The sequence below is a fragment of the Mirounga angustirostris genome, unplaced genomic scaffold (genome assembly GCF_029215605.1).
Source record: "Mirounga angustirostris isolate CCGP_5_RB_7025 unplaced genomic scaffold, mMirAng1.0.hap1 SCAF_7, whole genome shotgun sequence".
In the NCBI taxonomy this organism is placed as follows: domain Eukaryota; kingdom Metazoa; phylum Chordata; class Mammalia; order Carnivora; family Phocidae; genus Mirounga; species Mirounga angustirostris.
The window spans coordinates 125446350-125462267 of NW_026991715.1; the positions used below are offsets into that span (position 1 = coordinate 125446350).

General features: G+C 34.3%; 1 protein-coding gene across 4 annotated transcripts in view; it reads right to left on the minus strand.

Moving 5' to 3' along the window:
- NIPBL (NIPBL cohesin loading factor) overlaps positions 1–15918 on the minus strand; it is a 205628-nt gene that overhangs the window by 64211 nt on the left and 125499 nt on the right. For all 4 annotated transcript variants that reach the window (XM_064596787.1, XM_045862229.3, XM_064596788.1 and 1 more), the window contains one exon: positions 1619–1801. In XM_064596787.1, coding sequence (XP_064452857.1) covers positions 1619–1801 — 183 coding nt within the window. The remainder of the gene's footprint in view (positions 1–1618; positions 1802–15918) is intronic.

Consider the following 15918-nt stretch of genomic DNA (forward strand, 5'->3'; position numbering starts at 1 on the left):
CTCTCTCCCCTGTTTTACACTTGGTGGGTATTTCTGATATGCTATCCTTTCTACTAACTGTGAGGTAGCTTCAAATTCTCATCAGTTTAGCACTGCAGGGAGACACTCAGTTAAATGGAGTTGAAGTGTGATTTGAAACCAATCTGCAACTAAGGAACTCCTCCTTCTTAGCTATTCCCTTTAGAAATGGGTGATGTTTTGGGGATGGGGGAGAAGGAGGAAGAGTGAAGGAGAGGCATGTATGTAAAGGGGAGTGAGTTTCTGGGCCACCAGATCTCCTTTCTCCTCTCCCTTTCCAGAGCATATGTTCCCATATGACCAAAATGTTTGATTATAATAAAAAAGTATTAACTTAAGCCATTGAAATATATTGCATGTAAATACATCTCATGATAATAACAAGTTATAACAATTATACATATAATTAAATGTCAGATTAACTTTGCTCTATATTTTATTTCAATTTTAAAACTTTGTTCATATTTGTTCAGTATTCATAGTCTACTCCTCATAGCTCAAGAGCTCACAATTTAAAGAAGATCAGAGTAAATGAACATTGAAAACTTTGGAGGAGGTGAAGGATTTCCATCAGCAATATACATTTAAAATTGGCAGCATGCATCTGTCCTTCCTGCCCTTGCTTGTCACACCTCAATCTATGGAAACTAGGTGGAAAAGGTAGAACACACTGGTGGTCTTCCCACTTCTTTTGGTCATAATGACTAAGTCAGTTGGCACACAAGTGAAGATCTCCCATAGTCTGTTTCCACTGAATGCCGTTTAAGTCAAACAAGGTTGCTGACCCCTCTTGGCTAGGCTCAATTCTCTTGCTCCAGAAGAAGGAAGATAGGGATAAAAGAGAAGAACTTTTTCAGTGGACCAGTAGGAAGACAGGCGAGGTATAGCAAGTCTAGTGCAAAGACAGGTGATCACAGTGTTGTAGAGAGGTAGCTGTGTAGTGAAGAAGCCAGCTCTGGAAAACAGTGAAACAAGGGAGGAATTCCAGGACACAGCTGGGCAAAAAGGAGAAGCCAGGTCCAAACCACACAGATAACTGGCAATGTGGCTAATCCATTCATAATTTAGTGATAGTATGGTTTTAAATATTTCTTCACCTGGCTATCTCCTATGTGTCCTTCAGGACTCAAGTGTCACCTCTTCCAGTAAGTATTCCCTGAACCCCCAAGTATAATTCTGATGCCAATCCAATGTGGTCCCATAGCACCCTGGATTTACTTATTATCACTGTACTTTTCTCACTGTGCTACAACTGTTTACATAATTCCCCCCATTAGACTGAAGGCTCTTCAAAGACAGGGGCCACATCTTATTTGTATTTTTATTCTCAGTGCCTAACATATATAGTAGGAGCTCAATAAATGTTTGCTAAATACAGACACGTACCTGTGTTATTTGACACTAATTATAGCTCATTAAATTTTTTTTCTTGGTGCCAACTGATCTCATCTTTTGCACATTTTTTAAGTATAAAGAAAAAAAACTCGCTATACTATGTTATTAAGATCACTGTACTCTTCCTAACCCCCCAAATTATGAATGAGACAAACATAACAATCTGCTTAATTCTAAAATAATAATAAAGTTATGTGATACTTACATTCAAAAGCTTCATCACTATCATTATCTTCATCTGAACTGATTTCAGCATATTTTGGCTTTTCATTAACTGTGCTACGCTTGCGTTTATTCATTTTCACACGTTCACAAAGTGGCATGGTGGATTCAATTTCTGCCAGAAGTTCGGGGGGTAATTCTTTTAACACTGATTGATCTATACTACCTATTAATGAAAGGTAAGAAAAGAATTTAAATCTGAAGATAAAAGGGAAATTTTAACTAAATTAGCACAATAAAAATGAAATATTAGTATTTATATAAGTTTTCTAAGTCAGCTTTGTATTTTAATAAAACACGTATTTAAAATTCTAACAGGTTTCACCCTAAACTGATAATGCAGTTTTTATACATATATCATTATATAATAACTTAAAAAACGTAAAAAGGGTAGTTATATCATCCATTTTTGATATAATGCCTTCATTTGTGTGTATGGACTAAAACTTTCTAAAACCAGAGATCCGCCGGCATTATCCAGTCTGTATGTAGTAAGGGATTCATCTTGCATTCTTGGTAGCACCCAAATTTGTTTTACAGAGGTCTGGACCAGTTAGTTTGAAAGTAATACTATCTCTCAGTGCAAATTTGAAGAGTTGGAAGACATTTATCATACCCTTCTCTTCCTCTATGCTCTTGGTTGTATACTGTGGCTGGGACAAGAGTTTTATAACTTTTACCTATCACTGTCTATTTGAGAGGCATGGTAATGCCTTTAGTATTACAAAGAACTTCCTCAAATAGATAAACCAATATATGCATTAAAGTGAAGAGAATAAAAACATGAAAGGCAGGATAAATAAAAATATATTAAATGTAAATGTCTATAATTAAAAATAGTAAATTCAAGTTTGTTAGGAAATAAGTTCATATTTTCCCATGAAAGACTAAGACAGGATAAAAATATACCAACATAGTAACATTAACATATTTACTACTTAATCCTACACACATATACACAAATACACTAACAGTTGCTATGAAGAAACAAATTCTTAACACCCTACTGAGAGCTTAAAAACAAAGAAGTAGCAAAAGGTATTTATTCAGGATAATTTGTCCTTGATGACTATTAAAGATGACAATTTTAAATTACTTACCCTTGTAAATCTCTGAGTGGAAGTATAAAAATGATGTCTTACCTGCTAAATTTTAGAAATTGGGAGCAAGGAGTACCTTAGTGGTTTATAGCAGGGAATATTAGTAACTATAATCAACCTTAGCACTATAACATTTGAATGATAATAGTACTTATGTAAAGGATACAAATAAATCATGACAAAAATGAATGGGTACTGATTAAGACACTTTCAAAGCCTCAACATATAATCCCAATAATTTAAGAATATAAAACATAAATTATTAATCTCGATGGAGGAATAATCCTTTTTTATTCTTTGTGGAACTTTTAGTCAACATCATGAAGGCATTATTTCAGTTAACTTTTACTCCTTTATTTTTCTAAGGACACACATAGCAAAAATTTTACCCAACAAAGATGTAATACTTGTGACTGGTAATATCCCAAAGACTTCACTGCTGAGAATCCTGACATACTAATGTTGAGTGTACTTATCTGTGTCACTTTCAAATCATGCAACATTACTCTGTGCTGGCTTTCTTAATTCAACTGTATTTTATCAGTGATGTCCCCTTTTTAGAATATTGATACAGGTAAAAGAAACCAACTTTAGCTTTGGATTGTCCATACATTCAGCCCCAAGGTAAACACATTATGCACCTCATTTAAAATTCCTTAATGTCTTGGGGTGCCTGGGTGGCTCAGTCTGCTAAACATCCAACTCTTGATTTAGGATCAGGTCATGATCTCAGGGTCCTGAGACTGAGCCCCGCGCTGGGCTCCACGCTGAGTGTGGAGCCTGCTTGGGATTCTCTCTCTCCTTATGCCCCTCCCTTTCTCTTAAAAAAAAAAAAAAAGGTCCTTAATGTCTTGAACACCTCTAATTAAATGTGTTTTTTTGATAGAAGGATCATGTTTTCTAGTATTTATCTCCCCTTTCCACATGACCTATAATATTTAGTATGTATATGTTAATGGTTAATAAATGCTTTTTGATTGCCTGTCATTCATAATTTCCTATGATCACTTACAAGTGTACTTCCTGTATAGTTTCTGAATTACTATATTTTATAGGCAAATGAAGACTTTCCCAAATTTTAAGAAATGAAACTGCTTTCTTTTTTGTACTACCTAAAATGTTATAAACCTTTTTGGGTATTTAAATATAGACAACCCAAAGTATTTGGCCCTTAGTCCATCATGAAATTTTTTAGAAAGCAGATTTCTCTGATTATGTTCTGCTTAGACTAAATTCCCATTCTCAGAGACATATACTGACCTGATACTAATATCCCAGAATTATAATATACAGATAAATATACAAAAATAATCAAGGGTCAATATATGTATTGGTACTTGTACTCTCTTTACAATGGTTTATTATATCCCCAGAGCAAGGAGTCTGCTCTCTTCTTTCTCTCTTTAAAAAAAAAAAAAATTCCTCACAACAGCCAGACACAGAAAACTTACATCATATATTTCATAAAGCAGGCATCAAAGTTTATTCATTGTAATTTACCATCTTATTCCCTAAATTAAAAAGAATGCTATCAAATTTAAGAGCTTTTGTATTCTGTAGATCATTTTAACGTCTGTATAACTCTGAAAGGTACAGCAACATAATTCAAAGACCAAATGTTTAATTTCTGAAGATGACCCAACTTAAAAAAAAATCCAGCAATGGGGGGTAATGTCTCTCAATGTACCATCCTCCAAAAGTAAACCCTCTTTCATTTTGAATAGAAACACCTATTCCACAGGTTTATGCATTTTCTGAATTAAACCACCTTTCTTCCTTTTAGTAAAACACTTTATAAACTGATTCAGCCAGGTCCCTTGATTACAAAGGTTAAGAGATAAAATATTTGACTTTCCTATACTCACAATCAGCGTGTTTAATACATTATCAAGGATTGAATAACTGACTCAGCTTCAATTGATATGAATAAACAGTGAGTACCTCAAATGGTGCCTATGATGTACTTGGTTATGTTCTTTCTCGTGAATTAGGAAATAATCTTTTAAATGAAAAAATAATGTCTATTTCTCAACACAATGATTTTATAAGTTATTGTTGTTTGTGGAGTTATCTGTTCTTAAAAGCTTCAGATTGCTCGTACTTTATGATTATCTTTCTCACCTCATTTCTCCCATCCCAGTTACTTTATTCTCTAAATCAGGTGTTTGAATTACCATAGAATTTTAAGTTATTGGCTTGAGAGGATAATGTTATTTTTTGTGAAGTACTACACTTTCAGCTTTTGTAGATATATAATAGACACAGCACACCTCTATTTTCTAGCTCTCATAAGGCTAAACTTAGGAGAGCTATACTATCTAAAATTTAGCACATCTAGAAGCATAGATGTGCCTACATTTATTAATCTTGGATTCAAGTATAAATCACTCCTATTAGCACAATGAGCAGATTATTAAAACCAGACTACTAAAAGTCTGAGAGTCACTAATCTGATAACTAAAAATGTGTGTTAAGTGAAAAACCCCAAGATTAAAATAAACCACCTCAATTAGTGAACTCTTTAGGACTGAAGATTCAGACAATGGAAACCAGTCATATTCAGAAACAAACCATGAAACTCACATAAACCTCCAAATTATGTAAGTCATAAAAAACATCTTAGGTATAATGTAGTTAAGTGACAATTCTTAGAATAACCTACACAAATTACAGGGGAGTAGCATCAAATGGATCTTTAATGAGAGGCAAAAGAAAATAAAAATTTTGTAGTGTATGTTGTCAATCGGCCCATCTTGTGACCCTACGTGGGTTAATATGGTTTGAAGATACATATTTTTTGGTGGAAATGGTTCCTAAATGCAAGCCTACGTCTTTATTTGAAGCCAATGTTAAGAAGTACAACCAAGGAGCATAAACTGCAGATTACACAGCCCTGAAATACGGTAACAGTTGGGAGGTATAAACAAAAAGCAGCAACCTAAAGAGAAATAGTAAAAAAAATGTGTGGTTCAACTATGAGACCAGACATTGAATGTTCCTTTCACAGGGACCCCAAGGTCATAACCTGATGGCAGTACTAGGGGTAAAGAGGAAGCCTGTGCCAAATCCTCCGTGAATACAGGGATATGGAAGATTGGTGTCAGAAGTTTTGAGGACTCCGAGAAACAAACTGAGGGTGTTAGAGGCGAGGGGGGTGGGGGGATGGGTTAGCCTGGTGATGGGTATTAAGGAGGGCACGTTCTGCATGGAGCACTGGGTGTTATACGAAAACAGTGAAGCGTGGATCACTATATCAAAAACTAATGATGTACTGTATGGTGACTAACGTAACATAACATTAAAAAAAAAAAGTTTTGGGCGCCTGGGTGGCTCAGTTGGTTAAGCGACTGCCTTCGGCTCAGGTCATGATCCTGGAGTCCCGGGATCGAGTCCCGCATCGGGCTCCCTGCTCAGCAGGGAGTCTGCTTCTCCCTCTGACCCTCCTCCCTCTCATGCTCTCTGTCTCTCATTCTCTCTCTCTCAAATAAATAAATAAAATCTTTAAAAAAATAAAAAAAATAAATAAATTAAAAAAAAAAAGTTTTGAGGACACAAAACAATGACCTTAGGGGAAGAACTCTGACATGTGTATTTTAGCAATTATAGTTGATCCCTAAACAACACAGGTTTGAACTGCATGGGTCCACTTCTATGCCAAATTTTTTTTTTTCATACAGTATAGTTCTGTAAAAGTATTTTATTTTCCTTATGATTTTCTTAATAACACTTTTTCTCTAGCTTACTTCATTGTAAGAGTACAGTATATATGTAACATACAAAATATGTATTAGTCGACTTTATGTTATTTTTAAGGCTTCCTGGTCAACATCAGGCTATCAGTAAATTTGGGAGGAGTCAAGAGTTATACATGGATTTTTGACTGTGTGTTGGAGGGTGAGTGCCCCTAGCCTCCATGTTGTTCAAGCATCAACTGTACTTGGAAGGAGCAATAGCAAACTAGGAGAAAGGAGAGTCTACTTTTTAGTGCTAAGGCTCCTTCACTGAATGAAAATGAGGGAAGTGAAACTCACAGCTTTCTACTGTAGATGTTAACAGTCATCAGGGTAATAAGAAGGGAGGATCTGTTTATAACTGAGGATGAAGTCTTAATTTAAGGGAAGAGAGCATCAGGTAAACTACCTCCCCTAGAAGAAAAGAGTCAGGAAATAGAGAGGTTTGCTTTTTTTGTAATGGTTTAGGATAAATGAAGTCATGCATAATGAGATAGTCTGGTATAAAGTTGCCTTAATTTTGATAAGAGGCAAAGAGACCCCAGGTACTGGCTGAAGGCCTAATAACGCTTATTCAGGATTATAAAAAAATTAAAAAAAAAAAAAAGATTTTTTTTTTAAGGAAAGACTAGTAGTTGAACTCATCTTTGGCTAGGGAGGGGTGGTCAGGGTCAAATCTGCAGCTATTCTCTTTCTCATAGTCTTTGAGAAATACAGAAACTAATGCAAAGAACCATTATATAATCACTACACAAAGAATGTTACAACCTAAGAACTGGCAAGTCTCCTTTTCAATGTTAAGCAGCAATTTTTAAGTTGCAGGTTATGGCCCATAAGCATCTTGTGAAATCAGTTTTGTGGGTCTTGACTAGCAGTTGTTTTAAAATGAAAGTGAAAATGTCAGTTTTTTGCTTGTAGTACAGCGATTGTTAATATGTGCCTGTATGTGTGCATTAGGTCACAACATGCATTTTATTTCTTAGGGCACAATCACAAAAGTTTTAAAGTCTTTTATGTTTTATGGTTGCCAGTCCTTTCAAAATAGTTGAGTCAATTCAAATTGAAAAGGTCCTTTTAGGTTAATCAAACTCAATGTGTGGACTCTTCCTACTGTTTAAGCTATAGGTTCGATTAAAGATAAAGAATAATTTGAATAAAACGTTTAAAATTAAATTGATTTTACTCATTATAAGTTGATAGGATAGTGACTACCTTGGGTTTTTAAAAAAGATTTTATTTATTTGAGAGAGAGAGAGAGAGAGAGACAGTGAAAGCACAGAAGGAAAAGGAGACGGACAAGCAGACTTCCTGCTGAGCAGGGAGCCCGACTCAGGGCTTAATCCCAGCACCCTGGGATCGTGACCTGAGCAGAAGGCAGATGCTTAACCGACTGAGTCACCCAGGTGCCCCAGGATAGTGACTATCTTGTATCAGAGAGCTTAATTATCTATGCCTATAATTCTGATATAAAAGTTGCTGTTTCATTTCTGAAGTCCCATTACAATAAAATCTTAGATTACTCAGAAATTATTTTCTATTTTTGATGTAAATCTTCTAATAAGCACTGTATCCATCTCTTTTAATAAGACAACTTCTTGGGGCATCTGGGTGGCTCAGTTGGTTAAGTGTTGGACTCCTGGTTTTGACTCAGGTCGTGATCTCATGGGGTCACGTGATCACATGATACTGAGCCCCGCACTGGGCTCTGCGCTCAGCGGGGGAGTCGGCCTGAAGATTCTCTCCCTCTGCTCCTTCCCTCATACTCTCTCTCTCTGTCTCTCATATAAATAAATAAATCTTTTAAAAAAATCCACAAAAACCCAACCCCCCAACCCATCCCCCAAGAAAAGCAATGAGACAACTTCTTGACTCATGATCATTATTGAAAAGATCACTGCTTTACACAGCAATGCCTTTAGGAGTTGACTGCTATGCATAAAGTGCTTGAGATGATATGAAATGATTCAGGCTTTGTTTTTGAGTTCTGTAGGCCTGCTTGTAGTTTACTGAAATGTATACACTCAGGATCAGCTAACTTGTGTAGAATATATAACACACAGCAAAAGGGGTTAAAATCCTTTAACCCTTTTATACTATTCATGGAAATTTATTCCAAGAAAATTTACACAACAAAAAAGTTCTATGAAGATGTTTAGATCAGTTTTATCTATTTTAATATCTTTTCCCAGCTGAAAATTCTTTTCTAAATCCTGAAAGCAGTTCTTAGTTGTTCTATATTGATAATTATAGAGAAGTTTTTCCACAAAGTGAAATATAAGATTTAATAATTGACATGTAACAAGTATAAGGTATTTTAAAAGCAATTTAAGTCTGTATATACTTGTTATATATTTATATTTTATATATTAATTATATATTAACATATTAATAATATATATAGCCCCACCAAATGAAGTACTCTCAGATATTAAATATCCTGCTTAAAATATTGTATTTGGCAAATTTCATACTACATTCATAAATACTGGAAAAGAACTAGAAAACTACTTCAAAACTCATTCTAGATGAATCCTTTTATCACACACACAAATACTCAAATGGCAGTGGAAAATCCAAATTTTAGGTCTCATTTGCTACAGAATAAATAATCTAGTTATCAGATTCACCTACATTAAAATTTCAATTTTATATCTATAGTAGGCTTAGCAAACTATAGCCTGTGGGGTCAAATTTGCCCACCACATGTTTCTGTATATAAAGTTTTATTAGAATACATCGACACACAATTATTTACATGTTGTCTATAGTTGCTTTTGTATTACAATGTTAAAGATAAGTGGCCCACAAAGCCTAAAATATTTACAATCTGGGCCTTTGGAGAAAGTCTACTGACCCCTGATCTATATCAAGTCATACTTTAATTCAAATTGGAACAAAGTACCCACCTTGCCAGTGCAGTTACAACAGTTATATTCTGTACATTTTAGGTCACTGAAAACTGGTTTATTTAATGAAGACAAATACCAAGGATTTGGTTTGTAGCAACTGAAAAAACACTCTTATGAATGAAGTAGACAAAAGAAAAGATTCTAAGAAAAATCTGGTTTTAAGCACCACAGTTTTGATATTGACATTGGTACTCCAAAGATTTCATCAAAGTGTACATATTATATTACTATGAAGAAGAACTATAAGAAGAAACAGGGATCAAATAATCCTTTCCTTGATATGTATATACAGAGAGAAAAATAAATAGTGGAAGCACAACCTAACTTTATGTCTTAATGAACTAGAAAAAGAAAAAGCCCAAATTTAATAGGAGATACTAAATACTAAAGCAGTAATAAATGAAATAGACTAAAAATAGAAAAGATCAATGAAACTAAGAGCTGAATTTTTGAAAAGATAAACAAAATAGACAAAACTTTAGCTATACACTTACCAAGAAAAAAAGGAAGAGGAATCAAATAACATTATAAACAAAAGAAGAGACATCAAAATGGATACCACACAAAGGATCCTAAAATATATATATATTTATATTCCTAGAAACATATAACCTACCAAGATTGACTCATGAAGAAACAGAAAATCTGAAGAAATAAATTATTAGGAGACTGGATTAGTAATCAAAATCTTCCCAACAAAGAAAAGTCCAGACCAGACAACTTCTCTGGTGAATTCTAACAAAAAAGAATGAATACTAATTCTTTTCAAGCACTTCCAAAAACAGAAGAGGAAGGAAAGGAGAGAACACATCTAAAGCCAGCATTACCCTGATACCAAAACCAGAAAAGGACACTACAAGAAATGAAAATTATAGGCCAAGGGATGCCTGGGTGGCTCAGTTGGTTAAGCTTCTGGCTTTTGATCTCAGATCAGGTCTTGATCTCAGGGTTGTGAGTTCAAGCCCAGCACTGGGCTCCACACTGGGCATGGAGCCTACGTTAAAAAAAAATTACAGGCCAATACTCTTCTACTCATGATAAATATAGATTCAAAGTCCTCAACTAAATAATTGCAAACAGAATTTAATAACACATTAAAAGAAACAGGATTATATACCACAATCCAGTGGGATTTATTGCAGAATGGTTCAAAATCCACCAATCAATGTGATATACATTCACAAAATGAATGATAAAAATCATATGATCATTTTAATAGATACAGAAAAGCATTTTAGAAAATTCAACATTCATTCATGATAAAAAAAAAAAAAAACAACCCATAAAACTCAACAAACTATGTACAGAGGAAATGTACCTTAACATACTAAAGGCCACATATGACAAGCCCACAGCTATTATCATACTCAATGGTGAAAAGCTTTCCAAGATGAGGAACAAGATAAAGATGCCCAATCTCGCCACTTTTATTCAACCTAGTACTGGAAGTCTTAGCCAGAGCAGAGCAATTAGGCAAGAAAATAAATAAATAAATAAATAAATAAATAAATAAATAAATGGCATCCAAACCAGAAAGGAAATTGTCTCTATTGGCAGATTACATGATATTATATATAGAAAACCCCAAAGACTCCGCCAAAAAACCTGTTAGAACTAATAAACAAATAAGGTTGCAGGATACAAAATCAATATACAAAAATCAGCTGCATTTTGATACACTAACAAACTATCAGAAAGAGAAATTAAGAAAACAGTCCATTTATAATTGCATCCAAAAAAATAAAATATCAAGGAATAAATTCCCCATGGAGGTGAAAGATCCGTACACCGAAAACTAGAAAACACTGATGAAAGGAACTGAAGAGACAAATAAATGCTAACAAATTTCTACGCTCGTGGATTAGAAGAATTAATGCTATAAAAATGTCCATACTACCCAAAGCCATCTACACATTCAATGCAATCCCTATCAAAATTTCAATATTTTTTTTATAGAAAAAGAACAACCCTAAAGTTTGTACAGAACCATGAAATAAATAGGCAAAGCAATCTTAAGAAAGAAGAACAAACCTTGGGGCACCATGCTTCCTGATCTTAAACTATGTTGTAAAGCTATAGTAATCAAAACAGTATAATACTGGCATCAAAACAGACACATATATCAATGGAACAGAGAACTCAGAAATAAATTCATGCATATATGGTCAATTAACTTACAAAAAAGTAGCCAAGAATATTCAATGAAGAAAGGATAGTCATTTTATTTATTTATTTATTTTAAAGATTTATTTATTTATTTGAGAGAGTGAGAATGAGAGAGAGAGAGAGAGTACACGAGAGGGGGGAGGGTTAGAGGGAGAAGCAGGCTCCTCGCTGAGCAGGGAGCCCAATGTGGGCATCGATCCAGGGACTCCAGGATCATGTCCTGAGCCGAAGGCAGTTGCTTAACCAACTGAGCCACCGAGGCGCCCGAAAGGATAGTCATTTTAATAAATGGTGCTAGAAAAACTGGACAGCTACATGCAAAAGAATGAAACTGGACCACTATCTTACATTATACACAAAAACCAACTCAAAATGAATTAAAGATTTGAACATATGACTTGAAACCACAAAACTCCTAGAAGAAAACATAGATGGTAAGCTCCTGGACACTGGTCTTTGCAATGGTTTTTTTGGATTTGATACCAAAGCAAAGGCGACAAAAGCAAAAATAAACAAGCGGTACTACATCACACTAAAAAGCTTCTACACAGCAAAGGAAGCCACCAACAAAATGAAAAGGCAACCTACTGAATAGGAGAAAATATGTGCAAATCATGTATCTGATCAGAGGTTAATATCTAAAATCTATGAAGAACTTACAACTCAACAGCAAAACAAAACAATCTGATTAAAAAATGAGTAGAGATCCAAATAGACATTTTTCAAAGAAGACATATAGATGGTCAACAAGTATATGAAAAGATGCTCAACATCACTAATCATCAAGATAATGCAAATCAAAACCATAAGGAGCTACCCCTGTTAGAATGGCAAAAAGATAATAGGTAACAAGTGCTGGTGAGAATGTGGAGAAAATGTAACCTTGTGCACTGTTGGCGGGAATATAAATTGGTGCAGCCACTACGAAAAACAGTAGGGAGGTTCCTCAAAAAATTGAAAACAGAACTACCATATGATCCAGCAATACCCACTTCTGGGTATATATCCAAAGGAAATGAAATCACTGTCTCAAAGAGATATCACCATAGCCTGCCCCGACCCATGATCACTGAAGCATTATTTACAATAGCCAAGACATGGAAACAACCTAAGTTGTTTAGTTTATTGACAAATGAATAAAGAATGGTGTATATGCGTGCACACACAATGGAATATTATTTACCCATAAAAAGGAGGAGATCATATCATTTGCAACTACAAGGATGTACCCCGAGGGCATTATGCTAAGAGAAGTCAGTTAGACAGTGAAAGACAAATACTGTTATGATCTCACTTATATGTGGAATCTAAAAAAACAACTCACAGAAACAGAGAACAGACTGGTGGTTGCCAGAGACAGGGGTGGGAGGTGACTGGTGGGTGAAACGGGTACAGGTGGTCAAAAGGTAAAAACTTCCAGTTACAAGATAAATAATTTACGGGGATGTAATGTACACCAAGGTGACTATAGTTAACAATACTATATTGTATATTTGAAAGTTGCTAAGATAGTAAATCTTAAAAGTTTTCATCACAAGGAAAAAAACAGAACTATGTGAGGTAATGAAAGCTCACTAACCTTACTGTAATAATCATTTCACAATATATACATATATCAAATCATTTTTATACACTTTAATAAAATGTTATATGTTAAATATATTTCAAAAAATAAAGAAATGGGGACGCCTGGGTGGCTTAGTCGGTTAAGCGTCTGCCTTTGGCTCAGGTCATGATCCCAGGGTCCTGGGATCGAGTCCCCCACATTGGGCTCCTTGCTCGGCAGGGAGTCTGCTTCTCCCTCTGCCTGCAGCTCCCCGTTTGTGTTCTCTCTCTCTGACAAATAAATAAAATCTTAAAAAAAAAAAATAAAGAAAGAAATGGTGGTAGCAATGTCTCCAAATATACTCTGACTATAAAATATATATATATAAAATGATTTATTTTAAAAAATTACTCTCTTCATTAGATAAATTCAATTAAAAATGGCATGATCACATTTCTTCATATAAAAAAACTGGACAGGTTTTGGCTCTTTCTGTAAGATTGATTTTGGTCCTCATAACTGAATAAGGTAGGAAGAAAACTGGTTTCTCCATTTTAAAAGTGAATGGACCAAGGCTTTGAAAGGCTACAATTTATTCAAGATTCTGATACCAGTGGCTCTTTGTACTATCATTTATAATGAACTTAATGGAGAATTTTCAATTTTCAACATCAGAAGCCAGAGAAGGCTAATTTTTTTATGGGCAGAGGAGGGGATCCAGATTTAAAATTCCACATTATATTGTATCATATAGTGTGTTATATACTGTTACTCTATTATTCTAATATAGTGAATTCTCTTATTCTAAAAAAAAAAGTTACTGAAGCCCTCCTCTGTAAGAGGATGATAATAGCTGTTAAGATAATGAATACCTACTTGACATACTATACTCAATTATACTATGTCTTATATTATACATACAGTTGACCTTGAATAACATGGGTATGACCTACACAGGTCCACTTACACACAGATTTTTTCCAATAAATACAGTACAGCACTATAAATGTATTTTCTTTTCCTTATGATTTTAGTAATGTTTTCTTTTCTCTAGCTTACTTTATTGTAAGAGTACAGTATATAATACATACAAATACAAAATATGTGTTAATCAATTGTTTATGTTATCAGTAAGGCTTCTGGTCAATAGCAGGTCACTGGTAGTTAAGTTTTTGCAGAGTCAAAAGGTATATGTGGATTTTCAAGTGTGTGGGGCCAGCGCCCCCACCCTCCATGCTGTCAGAAGGTCAACTGTACATGAAACTATATAATAATATTAGATTACTACAATATTATGTTAACGATTTATGACGATCATAACGATTTAATATTATACTATGATCTATCAAGTAGATATCCATTATCTTAGCATAGGTATCAGGCTCTTACAAGGGAGGATTTCAGTAACTTTTTTTAGAGTAAGAAGGAATTCAGTATGTTAGAGTAATGACTGTTTCTTCATAAATAGGAGGTTCTTCCACATTATTTATTTACCTTATTTACCCCTCAACCATATGCCTATTTTTAACATACAGGAAAACCTTATAGAAGCTATGTCCTTGGACTGGCTTGAGAAATGGAATGAGAAGGAGCAAAAACACCATTAGTAAATTTTAATACATTTACTTCTTATTAAAAAAATTTTACTTAATCTCTTTAAATCAGTATCAATTATCTATTAAGCAAAATGTGAACCAAAAAATTTTTCTACAAACAGAAATCATGAACAAGTTTTCAAAATACTGCTGTAAAAATTACACCCAACAATGGTTAGGTATATATTATGCCAACTTCTGTAATAAATATTCTCCAAATGTTTCCTAAAGATACCAATGATAGTAAGGTCTTTGCAGAAACTGAAAATTTGAGTTTTTTGAAAAGCATTTTATAAAACTGTTCAAATGAACCACAATAAATTTCCACTGCAGCACTATTAAAGATTTTGAATATTACAATCATACCCACTTTACTAAGAATTCCTCAACTTAGAAATCATCAACTATGTCAAAAATTCACTCAGAAACAGTACTTTCTCTCAAACTTACAGAAGCCTAGAATCCTAAACACAATCCAACTAGATTGTTCAGTGCCACATAAAATAAAAGGCAACCAGTTAATGTACTTTCGTGATCAACACTGAGTAGTGTAACTGGTGTAGTAATAACTGAGGGGAAATAACTGCCCCAAATGTGACTGCAACTACTATCTAATCAAATGAACCCTACAATTTAAACACTATTGACTATTTGAGCTGGGACATTAGTACACATACCCAGTGAAAACCATTTTCAGTAACTGTTTAAAGGCCATGATCTCAAATACGGATGGTATGGGATATTTCTTAGAAGTACTGAATGCAAGTGATGTAAAACAATAAACTAGTTGGGAGAAAGTAGGTGAAGGAAAAACAAAAATATTATTTCCTTGGATATAAAGGTAAAATATTGTGAGACACTCTGGAATTGTAAATAACCCAAATCAAATTGTTAATGTTTGTAATTACTAAGCTGTTAACAACACATAACATGCCAGTCTTAAAGACCTCACAAACTTTTTATTATTTTAATTGGAGACATATTGTACATTAAGGTATATTAGGATAATATTCTAATAAAAAGAATTCAATAAATATATTATTTTTGGCATTTAATATACTGACTGAAGTATATTATAATAGAAGAAATTGTATTTATTTTTAAAGATTTTTATTTATTTGACAGAGAGAGACACAGGGAGAGAGGGAACACAGCGAGAGAGGGAGTGGGAGAGGGAGAAGCAGGCTTCCCGCCGAGCAGGGAGCCTGATGTGGGGCTCGATCCCAGGACTCTGGG